The sequence below is a fragment of the Hyaena hyaena genome, unplaced genomic scaffold (genome assembly GCF_003009895.1).
Source record: "Hyaena hyaena isolate Hyena2069 unplaced genomic scaffold, ASM300989v1 scaffold_426, whole genome shotgun sequence".
NCBI lineage: Eukaryota > Metazoa > Chordata > Mammalia > Carnivora > Hyaenidae > Hyaena > Hyaena hyaena.
The window spans coordinates 332,729-353,089 of NW_024081061.1; the positions used below are offsets into that span (position 1 = coordinate 332,729).

At 38.3% G+C, this 20,361-nt stretch overlaps 2 protein-coding genes and 1 pseudogene across 3 annotated transcripts in view; 2 read left to right on the forward strand and 1 right to left on the reverse strand.

Moving 5' to 3' along the window:
• Positions 1–19,431, forward strand: PAIP2 (poly(A) binding protein interacting protein 2). Of its 2 annotated transcripts, none has more exons than XM_039252743.1 (4): positions 1–133; positions 14,079–14,242; positions 15,885–16,064; positions 18,400–19,431. In XM_039252743.1, exons 2-4 carry the CDS (start codon positions 14,105–14,107, stop codon positions 18,454–18,456), a joined length of 375 nt encoding a protein of 124 aa, XP_039108674.1. In that variant the 5' UTR covers positions 1–133; positions 14,079–14,104; the 3' UTR covers positions 18,457–19,431. The 2 variants fall into 2 exon arrangements, with proteins under 2 accessions (XP_039108674.1, XP_039108675.1); XM_039252744.1 differs by lacking the exon at positions 1–133 and adding an exon at positions 1,256–1,279.
• On the forward strand, positions 11,411–13,201 carry LOC120245634 (annotated as a pseudogene).
• SLC23A1 (solute carrier family 23 member 1) overlaps positions 17,918–20,361 on the reverse strand; it is a 14,074-nt gene continuing 11,630 nt past the window's right edge. Inside the window, exon 15 of the mRNA XM_039252742.1 lies at positions 17,918–17,985. The gene's annotated coding sequence lies outside the window, so the exon portion shown is untranslated. The remainder of the gene's footprint in view (positions 17,986–20,361) is intronic.

Sequence of the window (20,361 nt, forward strand, 5' to 3'; positions counted from 1 at the left end):
TGGGGTGTTTGTTTGGACTGGAGAAGGGAGGCGGCGGGCGAAGCGCGCGTCGAGCGGGGGAGCGGCGCTGCCTGTGGAGATCCGCGGAGGCCGACCGGATTCGCTGGCTGCCGTCCCCGCTGCCGTGCACTGGGTGAGGGGTTCCCTCGGGCGGAGCGGCCAGAAGGGTGCGGCGGCCCCGGCGCTCGAGGGACAGCACCTTGGCGACGGTTGAGGGGCCTGAAGGGTCCCCCGGGTTGTTGGCCAACAAGCCTTGTATGGCTTCCCTACTCCTTGCGTCTTTCAGTGGAGTCTGAGGGATGAGCTGCTACCGACTTAAGACTCTTTCTTCTCTGAGAAATGGCCGTCCCTTTTTTTCTCATTGTCATTATTATTTATGATTTGGATCTCGCAGCAATCTATCCGGGTCCTCGGCGGCGCGCGAGGGTTGCCGGGATAGCACTTTCTCGTGGCCCCCCTTTCTCCCTCCACTTTCTTCACCTCCCCCCGGGTACCCTTTTCCCCTGCCCCCCACTGCCGCTTCGGCAACAAAGCTCATTGTTTCTCCCCAGTTTACGCCTGCGCGTCGCCACGCGCAGCCCCTACTTGCTGCGCGTGCGCGCTCCTCTGGTAGCTGGGGTGGGGAAAGAGGGGCGGAGGGACTGGCGGGCTGGCGAGCGTCCGAGGGGAGCGTTCTGCAGCCGTCCACTGGCCAGTACCTTTCTGATCCGCTTTTTCCCGTTTCTTCACCTTTTCTTACTCCTTATTTTTAGTTAAATTGTATCCCATGCTCCTAATAGGAGGGCTGGAATCCCTACTCCGGGAGTATTGTAAGCCAGATGAACTTTAACGGCCCATCTAATTCACATTCTTGAATTCCGGTCCTCCTCCTTTTAATTTCTCTTCCACTCTGTGCTTGCTCCCCAGTACCGCTAAAATTATGTGGCTTGTGGTCAAGTTTGTTTTTTCAAAACATTTGTTGAAGCAGCAAGCAGTGGTATTTTCTGGTGATTCAAGAAGAGGCCTTTTCTGCTTCCTTTTATTGTCTTGCTCTCCCTGATTTTGCAGCCCCATTACCTCATGGAAACCACAAACTCTAGAAAGAATTTGGCTTCCAGTTTACCTTGGGAAAAAGTCTAGCAACTGACAGCTTTTGACGCTTATTTCAACAGAAGACAAATTCCCATTTTTGTCCGCTGGCTAATCTTGTAGTCTTGTGGCATGGTTTTTCACAAATTGCAGTTGAGCAGGTGTTGGTTTGCATTTTCAAGTTAGGTTTCTAAATAAGAAAAAGGTTTCTGTAAGTATTTAAATATGATTCCCAGGGTTTGCTGGTTTGTGCGTCTGATTACAGTTTGTGAAAGAATACGTGGGGCAAATTAGCTTGTTTGTACTGCTTGTTAATTGTGATCTTGTACAAAACTTAAGTCTTTTCTCATAAATAAGTCTACGACAAATCAAGATAGGTAACTTTACAAAAATTACAACCTATCTCTTTCTTTAAAGGATGGTTGTTAAGCAGTGGAAACTCACTGTAATGCTTAGAGGGTTTTATTATAATGTATATTGGTGCTTGGGAGCTCAAATTGAGGTAGAGATGATCTCTTTCCTCTTGGAACAGAGTAAGTTTGTCTTAGGCTTTTACTTCAGTAAGCACTGTACACTTTATTCAGGTTTCCCCCCTTACGACTCTAGAGATGATGCTCCACTTTTTTTAAAAAACTTTTTAATATTTATTTTTGAGAGAGTGAGTGAGCAGGGGAGGGGCAGAGAAAGAGGGAGACTTAGAATCTGAAGCCCACTCCAGGCTCTGAGCTGTCAGCACAGAGCTTGACGCAAGGCTCAAAACTCAGAAGCTGTGAGATCATAACCTGAGCTGAAGTTGGTGCGCAGCTGACAGAGCCACACAGGCGCCCTTGCTCCACTTTTAATAGAAAATATAAACACTTATAAATGCTGTTAGCATAGCAATTTCGTCGATAATGTGGGAGGTGAAAGAAAGTAGAAAATAAGGCCTTGGCCCCCTTTCTTTTGTGATTTTACATATTTTTGTAATTTGCAGACTTACTCATTATCATAACCTGTGAAAAAGGCAGAGCAAGTTTTATCTTGCCTATTTTGAAATTGAGGAAAAAGAAGTTTGAGAAATTATTTTATTAGGCACGTATTTCTATCATAGTAATGCCAAGCATTATTCTAAGTGTTTTTACAAGTATTTAATCTTCACCCTCCCTAAGTGGTAAGTACTACTGTAAAATAAAGCTAACAAGTGAGAGATGTGAATTAACTTGTCCAGTGTTAACACAGCTGGTAAGAGCTGGAATTCAAACCCAAGTAGTCCAGAGATTATATACACTTAACCATTTTACTGTGCTGCTTGTGGTTTAGTGACACCTAGGATCTGGTAGGTTGTTAGTAGTGTATTTTCAGACCTAGTCCAAGATTAAAATTGTCCAGGCTATACCCCTTGTGATCTGGACCTCCCTGTTGCATAGGTGCATTAGTAATTTGCATGTGATACAGCCTAAGTTTCACATCCAGTAACCATCTTTCTTCTTCTTCTAAATTTCCTTATTGTTTAGAGCAGTGCTGTCCAGTAAGTACTAATAGCACATGTCTGTTGAGCGCTTGAAATGTGACAAGTGCAGCTAAAGAAATAAATTTTTTATTGCATCGAGTTTATTTTTACTTAGCCATAGTAATTGGCCACCAAATTGGATAGTGTGGATTTAAAGGTTTGAGTTCCTTCTGCTTATTTTTTGTGTCAAATTTTATAAATAAGGATGGTGTTTCTGATGTGCTTTGAGTTTTTATCTAGTAGTGATGATAGGCAGTGCTGAGCCATCCTTACTCTCACCAGATCACCTTTTTATACCTAGTTGAGATTAGGATTATAGTTTTGGTTCTGTGACATTGCTTCACTCCTACAGGTTTTTGGACATGTGATTTTTTTTTTTTTTTTTTTTTTTTTTATATTTTTTTTTTTTTTTTTTTTTTTCTGATGTGCTTTGAGTTTTTATCTAGTAGTGATGATAGGCAGTGCTGAGCCATCCTTACTCTCACCAGATCACCTTTTTATACCTAGTTGAGATTAGGATTATAGTTTTGGTTCTGTGACATTGCTTCACTCCTACAGGTTTTTGGACATGTGATTTTTTTTTTTTTTTTTTTTTACCGTATACATTGCTCTAGCAACCTTTAATTGCTCTAAATGTTTAATAAACTCTAAAATAGATAATATTGTTATGTGCTAGGCTCTGTGCCTAGATACTATTATTATTACCATTTAATAGATGGAGAATCTGAAACACAGAGAGGTTAAATAACTTACCCTTGGGTTCCAGAGCCAATGCTTTTCATCATTAATGTATATTGCCAAACATTAAAACAAAAAATGCGAAGCTGCTTACAAACAAGTGGAAAACAAGCCAAACCAGAGATTTCTTTATCCTCTTGCACTGTTGGAGAGACAACTAATTATGGTAACGTGTGTGTATGCAAATAAGGTTAAGGAGTCCCAGTTGTTCAAAATAGAGTCCAATGGAATAAGAAAAGGTGTCTGTGGAGTCAAATTAAGGAAAGAAGAGAGAATTCTATTGAAATTTTAATGAGAAGTCTTAAGAGATGAAACTAGGGAGAAGTTTCTAAAACTTAAAAGATTTCTATAATTTAAAATTTTAGAAAGAATATAAAAGAATGGACACTGCTGGAAACCATATTTATTTATTTTATTTTATTTAGAGAGAGAGAATGCCAGCAGGGGAGGAGCAGAGAGAGAAAGGGAGAGAGAATCCCAAGCAGGCTCCACACTCAGCATGGAGTTCGATGAGGGCTTGATCCCACAACTCTTGAGATCATGAGCTAAGCTGAAATCAAGAGTTGGATGCTTAACTGATTGAGCCACCACATGCCCCATGAACAGGATCTTTACAAAAGAAAAACTACAACAATGAAAGCTGGAATATTTGCAGATAATAGAAAACACAGAAATCTAAATCTGTCCCATTAAGTATTATTATTTAAAGAAAAGCAAAAGACATGCAGTAGCTGAGAAATGAATGTCTTTGGGTAACCTTTTGAAGAAACATTAAAGATGTCAAGTTAGGGGAAGATTATGAATAAAAGAAACAATGATAACAATGAGTCTAGTAAAAATATAAATAGATAATAATGTAAATTGTGTTTGGTTAAAAAATTCTTCTGAAAGATCTGTACCTAAAAGAAAACCAAACAGAATGGCACTAACACTGCTTAAATTATTTCCACAAAACTCAGGAGATGGAGTAGAGGAAGGAAATGGGGTAAGTAAAATCATTCTAAAGTTTCCTTCCTTGTCTGGGAGCAAGGATTGGGTTGGAGACCCTGAATAAGGAAAAGCATTCTAAATGTTTTGAATTGGTTGGAGGTATATAGAGTGTGATTTTAATGAATAGGAGTCTATGTAAATCTATTTTAATTTCACAGTGGCTGTAAGTCATATTATCATGCTGTACACCTGAAACTTTACAGTACTGATATCAATTATATTTCAGACATGGGAGAAAACCAACTGAGATTCCTCAGTAGTTTGTCAGTCACAGAAAATAAATCCTTTATTTTTTAAAATGTGAGTTTATTACACTCACTGGTATGCAGATTTCCTAAAAATAGGAAAATAAACACTACAGGAATAGAATGTAAGAAACTATAAGAAAAACTTAAAAATTATGATGGAAGACATAAAACCAACCATCAGTTATCAAAAATGATAAATCTGAGACTGGGTTTAAGAGTCTAACTCTTACAGTATAGGACTTGAATAGACCACTTTCAGAATTTAACAAATCAAGTAAAAGATGATTTGTAGATAGAGATGTAGATATATAAATAAATATTTTTATGTGTTATATATGTAAATAAATTTAAAAATTTTAAATAGAGTCATCCCATTCTTTTTTTTAATGTTTTACTTTTTTTATTTAAAAAATTAAAAAAAAAATTTTTTTAATGTTTTATTTATTTCTAGGGGAGAGAGAGAGAGAGACAGTGTGAACATGGGGTCAGAGAGAGAGGGAGTCACAGAATCCAAAACAGGACCCAGGCTCTGAGCTGGCAGTCAGCACAGAGCCCAACGCGGGGCTCGAACCCACAAACCGTGAGATCATGACCTGAGCCAAAGTCGGACGCTTAACCAACTGAGCCACCCAGGCGCCCCCTGTTTATTTATTTTTGGGAGAGAGCACAAGCAGGGGAGGAGCAGAGAAACAGGGAAACACAAAATCTGAAGCAGACTCCAGGCTCTGAACTGTCAGCACAGAACCCAGTGTGTGTTTTGAACCCACGAACCCTGAGATCATGATCTGAGCTGAAGTTAGACAGTAAACCAATTGAGCCACCCAGGCGCCTAGCTGGCTGGCTTTTATAACATAATGAAGTAAAACTAGAAATCAAAGGGTAAACAAAAGAACCATAACCATTTCAAAATGTAAAAAATTCTTCCAAATAATCTCTGGCTCATTATAAATTAAATTATAATTACTTAAAATTGATAAGAACTAAGTTCAGAATAAATGGAAATTTGTAGATATAAATCATTTATTAAATGAAAGGTTGGAAATAAACATGATTATCGACTTAAAAATCAGAGTAACAAATTGGTAGAAATTTAGTGAAGGGAAAATAAAGTGAAAAAACAGGAATTAATAAAATATATAGAAAAAATGAATGTACTTAAAGTAGGGGCTTTGTTTATTTAAGTTGTATTTTTAATAGATATCTATTCAAAATTCAAAAGATGTAACAATGTCTCTTGCCCACCTAGTTCTCTCTGTAGGCACTGAATGTTGTTTTTTGACAGTTCTTTTTTTTTTTTTTTAATGTTTATTTTTAAGAGAGTGTAACCAGGGAGGGGCAGAGAGGGAGGGAGATAAAGAATTGAAAGCAGGCTCCAGGCTCTGAGCTGTCAGTACAGAGCCTGATGCAAGTCTCAAATTCCTGGACTGGACCGTGAGATCATGACCAGAGCTACCCACACGCCCTTAAACAGTTATTACTGAACTATAATTCACTGCCTTTAACTCATTTAACGTATACAGTAGAGTTGTTTTTAGGATATTCAGAGAGCTGTGCATCCATCACCACAAGCAATTTTAGAACATTTTTGTTACCCCAGAAAGAAACCTCATACCCCTTAGCTGTCATACAGATGTGGTGCTTTGTGACTGGCTTCTTTCACTTAGCATAATGTTTTCAGTGTTCATTTATGATACAGCATGTATCAAGTAATTCTTTTCTTTTTATTGTCACATAATATTCTGTTGTATGGGAGATACCACAGTATTTATCAATTGGTGGACCCCTGAGTTTTATTTATTTACTTTTGGGCTATTGTGAATAATACAGCTATGAACATTTGTGTACACGCTTTCTACAGGGCATATATTTTCATTTCTCTTGGATATATACCTAGCATAAATGTTGGGTTCCATGTTTAATTTTTTGAGGAACTGCTTTTTCAAAGCAGCTGCATCATTGTAACATGCCCACCATCAGTAAATGAAGTTACCCATTTCTCCACATTTTCACCAATACTTGTTATTATCTATCTTTTTTATTACAGCCATTCTAGTGTAAAGTGGCATCTCATTATGGTTTTGATTTGCGTTTCCCCCGTGATTAATGGTTTTGATTATCTTATGTATTTATTGGCATCTGTACGTTCTTGGGAAAACTGTTCTTTTCCCTTTTTTTTTTTAACTGTTTTATTTTATTATTTTTTTTTTTATTTTTTTTTTTTTTTTTTTTTTTTTTTTTTTAACTGTTTTATTTTATTATTTTTTTTTTTAATTTTTTTTTAATGTTTTATTTCTTTCTAGGAGAGAGAGAAAGCGTGAGCAGGGGAGGGTCAGAGAGAGAGGGAGTCACAGACTGAAACAGGCTCCAGGCTCTGAGCTGGCAGTCAGCACAGAGCCCGATGCGGGGCTCGAACCCAAGAACTGTGAGATCATGACCTGGGCCAAAGTCAGACGCTCAACCGACTGAGCCACCCAGGCGCCCCTTCTTTTCCCATTTTTAAATTGTGTCATTTTTTTTGAGTTCTAATAGTTCTTTATATACTGTGAATACAAGTCCCTTATCAGATATGATTTGCTTCTCTGTTTTATATGTTCCCAGAGATTCTGTGCATTTGAAAAACACACACAGATCTTCCTCTTAATACATATATAGAAAGAGTTTATTTATACTCACTGGTACCCAAATTGGAAACCTGGACTTTTTTTCTAAGACAAATCTCAAAATGAGGAAAAGGAACATATAATCAAATTATATGTAATGAAACAAGTTAGAATAGTTGCATTCTATGCAATGTTAAAACAAAATTAAAATTCTGGAGAAAATGAAATTTTAATGAAATATAAATTACTGTAATTAACCAAAGAGATAGAAAACCTGAATACACTAATCATAACAAGAAAAACAAAATTAAAGGTTGTTAAAAATATTTTAAAAGCACTGAGCCCATGTAATTTTAGATTCGTATATCAGGATCCTGTAATTCTTATTATTCAAACTATTCCTGAATAATAAGGATGGAAATTTTCTAGTTCATTTATGTTTCTAAGCTGTTTTCTGCCCAGGTCTGGCATTCTGGTAGTTTTCTTTCAGTTTGGTTTTTTGCTTTTTATTACTGAGAAGCAGATGATTTTCCTTGTCACTTCGTTGAAAACAGTGTTTTTTGTCTTTTAAGAATTCCCTTTGATATTCTGCACTTTGACTCTTGTATCTTGGTGTGTAAATATTTATCTTTTTTTTTGTGTGTGTGTGTGTTTATATTTGAAAGAGAGGGATCTGAGTAGGGGAGGGACAGAGAAAGAATCCCAGAAAGGCTCCTTACTGCCATGGCAGAGCCTGACATGGGGCTTGAACCCACGAGTCCTGAGATCATGACCAGAGCCAAAATCAAGACTCAGATGCTTAACTGACTGAGCCACCCAGGCACCCCTGGCCTCTGTGGTTTCTAACGTGAAATCAACTATTAATCTTATTTTGAGGATCCCTTGTATGTAAAGAGACACTTGTATTGAAGATAATCTCTTCAGTCTTTCAGTAATTTGATTATAATGTGTCTTAATGTGGATAATTTTGAGTTTCTTCTACGTGGAATTTGTTGAGAGTTTCTTGGATATGTAGAGTAATATATATAAATTTTTATCAAGTGTGAGGAGTTTGGGGTCATTGTTTCTTTTCTTTTTTAAAAAATTTTATTTTTAGGGGCTCCTGGGTGGCTTAGTCTGTCATGTGTCTCTTGATTTCAGCTCAGGTCGTGTTCCCAGGATCATGGGATCAAGCCCCATGTTGGCTTTGTGCTGAGCATGGAGCCTGCTTAGGATTCTTTTTCTCTCCTTCTGCCCCCTTCCCCTGCTTGCTCATTCTCTCTAAAATAAAAAAAGATTTTTTAAAATTTGTTTTTAAGCAAATTTCTACACCTAACGCAGGCTGAGATCTCTACACAACCCTGAGATTAAGAGCCCCAGGCGCCACTGACTGAGCCAGCCAGGCACCCCAAGCGGCTGTTATTTCTTAAAATATTCTTTCTAGCCCCTTGTCTACTCCTGAGATTCCATAATGTGTATGATAGTTTCCTACTGGTCTTTAAGGCTCTGTTCATTATTCTTCATTGTTTGACTTCTCTCCTAAAGCTCAATAATCTCAATTGACTTATCTTTAAATTTGTTGATTTTTTTTTTCTCCTTCATCAGATCTGTTGTAAATCCCTTTGGTAAATTTTTCATTTCAGTTATTGTACTTTTACACTCCAGAAATTGTTTGGTTTCTTTTTAATAATTTCTCTATATTACTCTTCTCTGTTTTTTTAATGTTTATCTATTTATTTTGAGAGAGAGCATCAGGCTTTGGTGCTGACAGCTCGGAGCCTGGAGTCTGCTTTGGATTCTCTCTCTCTCCCTCCTTGTCTCTCTCTCTCTCTCTCTCTCTCTCTCTCTCTCTCTCTCTCTTTCTGTTGCTCTCAAAAATAAACATTAAAAAGTTTTTTTAATACATGTTTTTCTAAAATACCTATAAACAAAAAAACCTCTCCCAGTCTTTGTAAATAGATTCTTGTTTATGTTGAGGCATACATTCAACACTCAGGCAGTTTACAGCTCTTTTAGCCCTCACTATATGTGCATATACTGAAGGGCAGCCAGAGTGTAGGGCCTTCACAGGTCTTTTTTTTTTATGTTTATTTATTTGTTTTGAGAGAAAGAGAGTGCATGGGGGAGGGGCAGAGAGAGAAAAGGAGAGATAATTCCAGGCAGGTTCCACACTGTCACTACAGAGCCAGACATGGGGTTTTATATCACGAACCATGAGATCATGACCTGAGATGAAATCAAGAGTCAGATGCTTAACCACCAGAGTCACCTAGGCACCCCTCACGTCTTTTCTGAGCGTGCTCCCAGCACTGGACCTGCCCTTGGCATTCTTAGTTCCCCAGAATGTGCAAGAGGTTTTCAAAGCCCTTACACCCAAAGCATTTCCTTCACCAGTCTATCCTTTAATGCTTTTTGCATGGTCTTTTTGTTTTTCACATCTGTTCTTCCTTGCCCTAGGTGGCTTTGCCTACTATACTTGCCTTTGACTGTTTTTAACAAATGCCAATCCAGCACTTTAAAATCATAAATTTTATGGTATTTGAACTGTATACCCAAGTTTTTATTTTTTTTTATTTATTTATTTTTTTAATTTTTTAAATGTTTTATTTATTTCTAGGAGAGAGAGAGAGAGAGAGAGCGTGAGCAGGGAAGGGTCAGAGAGAGAGGGAGTCACAGACTGAAACAGGCTCCAGGCTCTGAGCTGGCAGTCAGCACAGAGCCCGACGCGGGGCTCGAACCCACGAACTGCGAGATCATGACCTAAGCGAAATCGGACGCTTAACCGACTAAGCCACCCAGGCGCCCCTGTATACCCAAGTTTTTAAATAAGCTCTACACCTAGCATGGGGCTTGAACTCAGGATCCCAAAATTAAGAGCCACATACTGTATCAACTGAGCCAACCAGGTGATCCTATACCCAGTTTTAAAAAGCAGCAGAACACGCAGAGGAACCAGTATAAAGAGTGTGGTCCAAGAAGGGTCAAGAACAAGTCAGAAAAAAATTAAAAATTCAGTACATCTCCTTATATTAGAATACCTCATGTTCAATAATTTGTAGGTCTGTCAACATTCTGAAAGTAAATGATCCTTATCCTGATGGCTTTCACCTGGCTGGCTGTAGCCAGAAATTTGGTCAGCAGTTGTTCCTTCCTTCAGCTGTCTAAGGTGTAAGATTAACGTCCGGGCTCCACTTTGTTCTTTTTGGTTTCAATTATGATTTGTTTCCCAAATATGAGTTGATAAAGTAATTTTATTTACAGTCCTTTATGGACTCCCTCCCTGGGAGCTGTACCAAAGCCACAGCTTGTTTGATGAAGTGATAATGAGCAAAAAAGCCGACCTAGAGCCTTGTCAGATACAGGAATTGGGCCCTTTTTTTTGCCAAGCTCTGTTAATAGTTTCTTTGTTACTGATTGGCATCAAAGAGAAGAGGGGAGTCCCTTGGGATTCACAAACTATAGAATTTTCTGAGGAACGTTTTTCATGGTTTACATAAATTTGTGCTCATAAATTGAATGGAATTTTTTTCCCTTTAAAATATAGATTGCATTCGTATAGGAGGATTAGGAGGAACTTAACTGAGGACCGCGGGGGAAAGGGGGAGAGGCAAACCGTGAGAGACTCTTGAATAGTGAGAAACAAACTGAGGACTGATGGATTGGGGGGGGGGGAGATGGGCATGGAGGAGGGCAATTCTGGGGATGAGCACTGGGTGTTATATGGAAACCAAATTGACAATAAACTATTTGTAAAAAATAAAAATAATTGTTATAAAAAATATATAGATTGCATTTACATGTAGATATAATTTGGCCACAGAGGCATATTTATTTAAAATTTTTTTACGGAGATTTATTTTTATTTATTTATTTCTAAATGTTTATTTTTGAGAGACAGAGCACAAGCGGGAGAGGGGCAGAGAGAGGGGGAAGACACAGAATCAGAAACCGGCTTCAGGCTCTGAGCTGTCAGCACAGAGCCTGACGCAGGGCTCAAACTATGGAGGCATATTTAAAAACAAGTTAGAGGGCCACCTGGATGGTTCATTTGGTTACGTGTACAACTTTGGCTCAGGTCATGATCTCAACATTTTGTGGGTTTGAGTACTACATCGTTGCTATTTAACTACTTAATTCCATTTGAATGTTGAATATCTCATAATCTGTGCTAAACTTTTTTTTTCTCTTTTTGTTTGTTTTGCTATTTTTTTGAGAGCACAGGCACACAAGTGGGGGAGGGGTCAAGAGGATCCCAGTGTGGGGCTCAAATTCACAACCCTGAGATCAGGGGTCATATGCTCTTCTGACTCAACTAGCCAGGTGCCCCTTTTCTTAGATTTGTTTTGTGGACTTAACCTTAAGAGTACATATGTATAATAAAAACTCATACTGTTCATATAATGTGAATTTAGTCTCTTAAGCTGGGGCAGGGTGGTTTCTATCCTGAAACAGGTGTTTTCTGAAATACTGAATACTACTGACAGCATCATGGTAGTGACATCTGTATTTGTTAAGAGGTCCTCAAACTACTGCCCTAGTTATTTATTATTATATATATGTGAAAGAGAAGCAGAGACAGAGGTTGTCTCAGTGCTAAGGTGTGGGTAGAATGAAAATAATAGAGGCACTATAAAAGCAGACAAGACAAAACAATGAATATCTCTGATAAAAAAAAGATTAAAAAATAATAATAACTTCTTAGGGCCAGCAGTACATATAGAGCAAATGCTCCCTGAACCTTAAACCCAAGGAAAAAACTATTTGTGGTAGGAGGTTTTAGTTTTTAATGTTTTACTTAATGATAACTGTAGTACTGGATTACTGATAATTCTATTCTCGTATTAGGCACAGGTCATACTACTGTTTGAATTTATGTACAAGTGACTATTATTACATGTAAACCCATTTTTAGCAATTTTATACTTAATGAATTGGTAGAATATTGTAGAATCTGATCATTATGCTTCAGACTTTTAGCCAGCAGTCTATCAACTGGATTAGATCATGTTATCACTTAATGAGTAGTGTTTAAGAAACCAGATCTATCGTATTAGATATTGTTGTGTTTTTTCTCACATAGAAAGAGATTAGATGCTTGAGCTAGTTGAATTCTGGTAGTCTTTTGTGGCTGTGCATCTGCTCGCTGTTGACCTGAGGTGGGTGAGCCTACAGCCCAGGAAAGGAGGAAGTCATAGAAGCTGACTTAACCACAGCAGGTCTTTAGGTCCATTGGTGCAGCAGATTTCAAGGCTAAGAGAAGAAGACCGCTTCTGATCCCTGCAGGAAGAGGAAGCAGGAAAAAAAATCTCAGCATGGAAATTGTCTCCCAGGAAAGCAAAGGAGAAAAGCAGGCTGCAGCGCAGAATGAGAAGCCTACCCTTTGGGAGATGGTGAAGGCCAGGAGCCTGGAGGAAATATTAGCAGGTTGGGCTGCACCTGCCCATGATATTAGAGAGGATATGCCCAATAGGCTTGTCAGTAACCATGATATGATAGATGGAGTTGCTGATAATATGGAACGGTTCATGGAGGAGATGAGAGAGCTAAGGAGGAAAATTAGGGAGCTTCATTTAAGGTACAGTTCATACTCTCATAGAACATCCCCCTCATTCATGACCATCATGAGGAGTTTTACCTTATACCTTGAATAATAAAACCCCCTGCTTCTTAAAGTTCTATTTTCTTGATGTACCCTTTACTGTGACTCTGTGGTGGTCTGTCATTTTTCTTCCCTCCCTCCCTCTCCCCCTCCCCTCCCTCCCTCCCTCCCTGTTGTTTTTCTGATTGGATATTTCATTTTGAGTTAGTCTGAAAGTTTTTCTGTTAGTTGGGGAATTTCAGAAACTTGCATGGAAAAAATGCTTATTACATATTGTGAAGGTAATAAAGCAGTTTAAGAAGCAGTTTATAGATAAACTCTCTCATTTAAAAGCATGCATATTGGGGCATCTGGGTGGCTCAGTCAGTTCAGTTAACCATCCAGCTGTTGATTTCAGCTCAGGTCATAATCTCACAGTTGTGAGATCGAGGCCAAAGTTGGTCTCAGCACGGAGTGTGGCGCCTGCTTGGGATATTCTCTCTCTCTCTCTCTCTCTTTCTCTCTCCCTCCCTCTCTCCCTCTCCCCCTCCCTCCCTCACCCCTCTCCCCCTTTCCCCTCCCCCACCCCATCCCACTCATCCTCTCTCTAAATAAACTAACTTTAAAAAATAGGGGCACCTGGGTGGCTCTGTCAGTTGTGTGTTCCTTTCTTGGTTTCAGCTCAGGTCATGATCCCAGGTCGTGGGATTGAGCCCTCTTGCTTAAGATTCCTTCTCTTCCTCTCTCATTGCCCCTCTCCCCACCTCATGATCGCTTGCTCTCTCAAAAAAAAAATAACATGCATGTTATATATATATGAGAGGTTACTTGCCTGAAACTCATTGTATGGTGGACAGGTCCAGACATGGAGGAACTCGACCTGGACCCAGAGATAAAGCAATAGAGAGTGTGCTATGAAGTCTAGAGATGGGCAGCATTCTTTACCTTGGGACTGAGGAATTAAGACGTTATTAAAAGTCTGTTTTCATTTGCAGTCTGAGCTTTTTAATATCAGTTAAAAGTATAATTTTCATTTCATAAGGTCACTTGATTTAGGTCTTTTAGACCATGCTTGTTTTATAAAGCAAGAGATAATCCAGTATTTAAATAATTGATTGATTTGGGAATGATGTTCAAGCAGTTGATTACCATCATTGGCTGTTACCAGAAAGCACTAGATGAATCTAGGCTGTTCTCAGCTATCTCAACTGATACTGAGATCATTTGACCAAAAAGAAAAGAAAAAGAAACTTTCCACATACTTGATTTATCATGTGCCTTCATTTATCATGTGCATCTAAAACCTAACCATGATTCATGGAGATAATAGTTGCTTGCTAAGAACTGAAAGAATGACTGACAAAATTAACTATTGTTTTTCTTTTAAGGTTAAAAACGACAACTAACGCCAACCATGAAAGATCCAAGTCGCAGCAGTACTAGCCCAAGCATCATCAATGAAGATGTGATTATTAATGGTCATTCTCATGAAGATGACAATCCATTTGCAGAGTACATGTGGATGGAAAATGAAGAGGAATTCAACAGACAAGTTAGTTTTGTGTACAAACATACCGTCTCTTTTGTAGCCCATGACAGCCCTCAGGGTAATTGACTTGACCCTTAAGTGTGTTTTTTATCTCCTCCCTTATATATAAAATATATAGACTTATGTGCTGCCACTCCTGTTTTATTTGGATGCTGATTACTACCAGGTTTATCTGCTCATTGAAATAATTTAGGGAGTTTTTTTCAGCGTCCCACCCCAGATATTGTCATTCAGGAAGACTAGGGTAGAGCCTGGAAAACTTGTTTATTAAAGCTTTTGAGATGAGGAGCACCTAAATGATTCATTTTGTGGATTAGTAACTCTTGATCTCAGAGTTGTGCATTTGAGCCCCATGTTTGGTGTAGAGATTACTTAAAAATAAAACTTAAAAAAAAACACTTGGTTCCAGTGTACAGATAGGTTTGGGATCCATTGCCTTACACCAATCAGATTGCTCTTAAGAGAATAAAAAGCAGGAGTAGACAGTCCTAGGCACTAGAATACAGAATTGTGTTTCACCTGAGGTTCTCAATCTGATGAGCCTGAAATTTTGACACTACTCTTCTCTTTAGAGAATACCTAGAAACCGATGAATGTTGTCTTTTATTTCCATATGTCTGGCATCTGTTCCCATCTTGTTTAGTTCCTCCCTGATCATGGCTTTGGTAGTCAGTAGGCCAACTTGATTTCACCACATCCAGTAATGGGTATTCTAGAGTAAGACTGTAGTCTCAATTCAGTGAGAATCATTTGGGTTGGTGTTTGTTGGTTTGGTTTGGTGTTTAGTTACCCATGTCCTCGGGATGCCTAGGTGGCTCAGTCAGTTAGGCATCCGACTCCGGGCTCAGGTCATGATCTCACAGTTCATGGGTTCGAGCCCCACATTGGGCTCTGTGCAGACAGCTAGCTCAGAGCCTGGAGCCTGCTTCAGATTCTGTGTCTTCCTCTTTCTCTGACCCTCCTCTGCTCACACTGTCTCTGTCTCTCTCTCTCTCTCTCTCTCTCTCTCTCTCTCTCTCAGAAATAAATAAAAACATTTTTTAAAAATTAAAAAAAATAATAATAATTACCCATGCCCTGACCTTACCCTGTACAGAATTTTAGTCATTTTTGATTGGGGTTAGGGTTTGTGTAGTTTCAAAGTATTACAGGTAATTGTGATAGACATTCCTGAATGAAAGCACTCCTTTATTATTTCCCCACATTCTGCTAGGACAAATAAAGACAGCAAAACCTTAAACAGATCTTTCCTAGACTTATGGTAAACATTTTTTTTCTTGGCACAGCAGAGAAGAAGGTTAAAATAGTGTGTTTTTAAATGCTTTAATTTTTATTTATTTATTTATTTATTTATTTATTTATTTATTTATTTATTTATTTTTAAGAGAGGGAGCATGCACATGAGATGGTGAGGGGCAGAGGAAGAGAGAGAATCCTAACCTAAGCAGGCTCCAAGCAGGGGAGCCCAGTGCAGAGCTCAATCCCACAACACTGGGATCATGACCCTAAAATCAAGAGTTGGATGCTCAACCAACTGAGCCACCCAGGCACCCCTTAAATGCCTTAATTCAAGACATTTTAAGCCATTCCTAGTGATATCTTACCAAGTGTGCTATCAGTGATCCTTTATTTATTATTAATCCAGATAGAAGAGGAGTTATGGGAAGAAGAATTTATTGAACGCTGTTTCCAAGAAATGCTGGAAGAGGAAGAGGAACATGAGTGGTTTATTCCAGCTCGAGATCTCCCACAAACTATGGACCAAATCCAAGACCAATTTAATGACCTTGTTATCAGTGATGGCTCTTCTCTGGAAGATCTTGTGGTAAAAAGTTCTTTTTCATCTTTTTAAAAACTAGCTCATCTTTCCCATAAGTGGAAAAGCCAGTAATCATCTGTGTAACAAGAGTTCTACATTTCTTCTCCGTCAGAAATTGTACTTCTCCTGTGGAAGCAGGGGCCTCCCAGTCTCACTTATGACTGAGAGTGACTTTTTTTTTTTTTACAAATAGTTTATTGTCAAATTAGTTTCCACATAACACTCGGTGCTCATCCCCACAAGTGTCCTCCTCCATGCCCATCCCTCCTCCCCCCCACATCCATCAGTCCTCAGTTTTTGTCAGCATTCAAGAGTCTCTCATGGTTTGCCTGACTGACAGTGACTTCTGGCAATATTCTGGAGCTAGTCTGAGACTACTAACAGACTTCTCAGCCACTGCTTTTAGTTTTGATAACTGTATTGCCCTAGGATATGTAAATATCTTAAACTGTTAATCCAGAAGAAATAGACAGTATGTCCATGTGACTTGCCTATACAAAAGTAGCTTGATGAAGATGTTTTGCTCTTTAATTTTTTCTTAAACATTTGGCGAAATTTGCACATTTTTATCTGAAAGGTGAAAATTTGGAGTTGTTTTTTTTTCCTGGCTAAAGATTTTCATTGAGTTACCCTAACTCCATTTGGAACTGGGATTTAATAAGGACTTTTACAAGCTCTTGGCAGAAAAGGAACACAAACCTGTTTGCATTGCCCTAATCTCCATGTCTCATTGCTGCGGATGGTACATTTGCAGTAAAAAATTTTTCAGGAATTATGATAAATAGGCATCAATACTTGAATAGAATGTGGTTAATCGTTTGCTAAAATTAAGATAAAATGATTTAAAGTCATAATGTTGACTTTTCTGTCCATATTGACAGTCTCTAGTTGCTTTTACAATTTAGTTCTCTGGAATTTACTCCTAGACTCACAAATATTTTTTGCAGTGTTTTCTCTTCACTGTGCAGTGATTTCCTAACCTAGCGATATATCATAATAAGTCCCTTAGCTAGATCCCAGGCTTGCAAATCAGTTGTCTAGGCATAAAAAGCACTCCTAGGACATACGGCCAGCCTGCCCCATCAGACATTTGGGAACCATTCTTCTAAAGGGCTGTATGGAGAACACTGAAAATTTACATTGCAGTACAGATTTGTTGCAGGAAATGTCAGTAACCCACTTAAACAAATGTGTAATCTCAATAGCTTGTTGTGATAAGCTTGCTTATGACTACGTTAGTCATTCCACAAATAATCCTGGTTGCTCTGATGAGTGAAGTCCTTTGCTGGTCATAATGTATAACTTTAATCTGGACTCCGTATAATTTCATTGTCTAGGAACTGGTTTGTTCTTGGTCTATTTGAGATTATGTTAATTCCTTATCGTGCTTTCATAGCTGCCAAAAGATTGCACATTCAGAAACACTGCTTTTTTAATTTAAACTTCATGCTTTTAAAGTTTAGATATATTTCCTTTGCGAGAAGTGAGAGTATATCCTGTCCAAGGAAATGGTTGTGTATAGATTATGAAACTAAATTAAACTAATGCTTCAAGATGTTATTTAATTGTGAAATAAGTGACATAGGAGGATCAGAATCAGTCGAAAAGCCTAGTGGTATTCCGACATTTCAGGTCCTGTAATACATCTTGATATCTTTTCACTTTTATCAACCGTGGTGGTGGCAAATTCCACCTATTGTCAAGATGCTGGTACATTTGCTTAGGAAAGTAAAAGTTTAGAGATCTAGAATACTGGCTCTTAGAGACTTTGGCTCATTATTCCTCTAACTGATGCAGAACTAGAGTTCCACAGAGAGTGATTTATCGAGGCTTTTATAGGAAGTTAATTTAGAGCAGATCTGGAATTACGTCTTAGGGTCTTCTGATTCTCCATGTAGTTTTCTTTTCCTGTTACAAACCTTGCTTCCTGTAGTAATTAGAATACAGCAATTTTAGGAAGATAACTCCATATTTTTTGAGGGTCATAAGCAAAATTAATCCATAAACAATTCCTCAATCCACTTTAATCATCATTTCAACACTTGTTTAATGTTTTTGCATAGTATGAAACTGTTAAAGTAAAATTATAGTTAAATGAACAGAATTCCTTATTCTGTGACACCTTTTTGTGTGTAGTTAGTAGGTATATATATAGATTACTTCAGGTTCCTTCTTTCCCTTCTGTAGATAAATTTTTTGGGTTAAGTTTAACCATACAGTCTGAGTTCTTTTGCCTTACATTTTTTGGAAGATAAGTTTGCATGTGGATCTGGGTTGAATGCTTTTGAGTATCTGAAGCCTTCTGTTAATGAACTTGCTTTTTTATGTACTTATTTTCCAGGTCAAGAGCAATCTGAATCCAAATGCAAAGGAGTTTGTTCCTGGGGTGAAGTACTAAAATATTTGAGTAGATGGGGCCCTCTTTTGGTGGATGTAGCACAATTTCCACACTGTGAAGGCAGTATTAGAAGACTTAATTGTAAAAGCTCTCTCTTGTCACTGTGTTACACTTATGCATTGCCAAAGTTTTGTTAGTCTTGCATGCTTAATAAAAGTGCTGAGACTGTTATTAAGTAATAAGCTGTCAAACATTTACTGAGAATAGAATTGGCCCCATGGCTTGATGTGAAGACAGCGAGGAAAGAAGCACCAGTCAAGTTGTAACAAAGCACCAAATTAAAATAACCTCTAAATCTTAGTGAATTGCCTTTTTTGAGGCTAAACTGGTCCTTGAGGGTTAGTGAACAGTTGTTAATGTCTAAACTTTTTTTTTTAATGAGTAAATTTAAGTTCAGGTTGTTAGGCACATTTCTCAGTTCAGACTTAAATCTACATTCGTGACTATCAAGAAGAATTTCCTTTTTCTTAAGAAGTCCTTGTTAGCTAATTTGAAATAATTCATTATAGACAATATGTCTTTGGTTACTGAGGTTCTAAGGTAATGCTCACAATGAGAACTAGCCCTGGCTTTTATGGTATGTTATCACGTAAGAAATAGTGAATTCTCCTAATGTTATATCTGAGGAAGTATGTAATTTGAGACTTACATCTTCTAAGGAGTCAATGCATCATAGCCATGCCTATGTGAAGTGCAACATTTGATCCACCATAATCCAATCCAATCAAATCCAAAAGAAATTGTAACAGGTGATTTGAGTGGTGCTTTTCCTTGCTTTGTTAACCATCACTACAATGGTCTGCAGCACAACTTTTCTTTTAACAAAGCTAGAACAGTTTTGGCTTCTTAAACTTCATACTTGGGTAGGTTAAGCTGCCATACGTGTTCAGTGTGAATAGTGTTTAAGTTGAAAATATTGTAAAAAAATTATATTTTTTCAAAAATATTTAAAAAAATAAATAATAGTAGAACTGAGCGGATGGTTGTGTTTATTGGTGCTGGCTGGAGTGCAGACTCTCCTGTGGTGATTGATACTCACTGTATTGTGGGTTCAGTACTTCAGGACAACCCTACTGGCAAGATTTGCTAAGAGAGTAGGCTTTACTAGATTCCATAGTGTCAAGTGTGTCATTATGCATATATCTGTCGAAAATGCAGCAGTAAAACAAACCTGATCTCCCTTTCTGTAAGCCACCGTGGTTGCCTCAGGCTGCAGTCAGTGGCAGTGCAGTTACAGAACTCCACCTTAAGAAGGTTTTTGGCTAACCAGTATAATGGCAACCTTATTCTAGTATAATCTCCATTGGCTTCTGCCCTTCACAAGCTGGTCTGATTGGACTAGTTTGCTCTTATGGTTCACCTGGACCATCCCTCTTTTCCCCCTCACAAGCTTATTTATGTTTGTTCCTGAGGAGAAGTATTAAAGGAGTTTGTTCCTGGGGTGAGTACTTTGTTTTGGGATAATCTTTATCTTGGGACTGGCTGACAGCCAGCTAGCAATTCCCTGGTTCTACATACACTTCTGCCTCATGGCCCTACTCAGTTGATGATAATGTCTTCTGAGCTTTTCTTGAGTTTGTTGGGCTCAGAATTAAGGCCATGTAGTCAGTTCTGGTTCACATTCTTAGTGGGGGATCCTTTGGTGTGCCCAAGTACCCCAGTGTTTTTTAATAGCTACCTTAAAAGACAGTAAACAAGTAGGTGGTGGTTTTTTTGTGGTTTGTGGGTTTTTTATAATCTCAAGCACCTGGCTGACTCAATTAGAGCATATGACTCTTGATCTGAGGGGTATGAGTTCAAGCCCCATGTTGGGTATAGAAATTACTTTAAAAACAAAAAATAATCTCTACACTCAATGTGGGACTTGAACTCATGACCCCAAAGAGTCACATGCTCTATTGACTC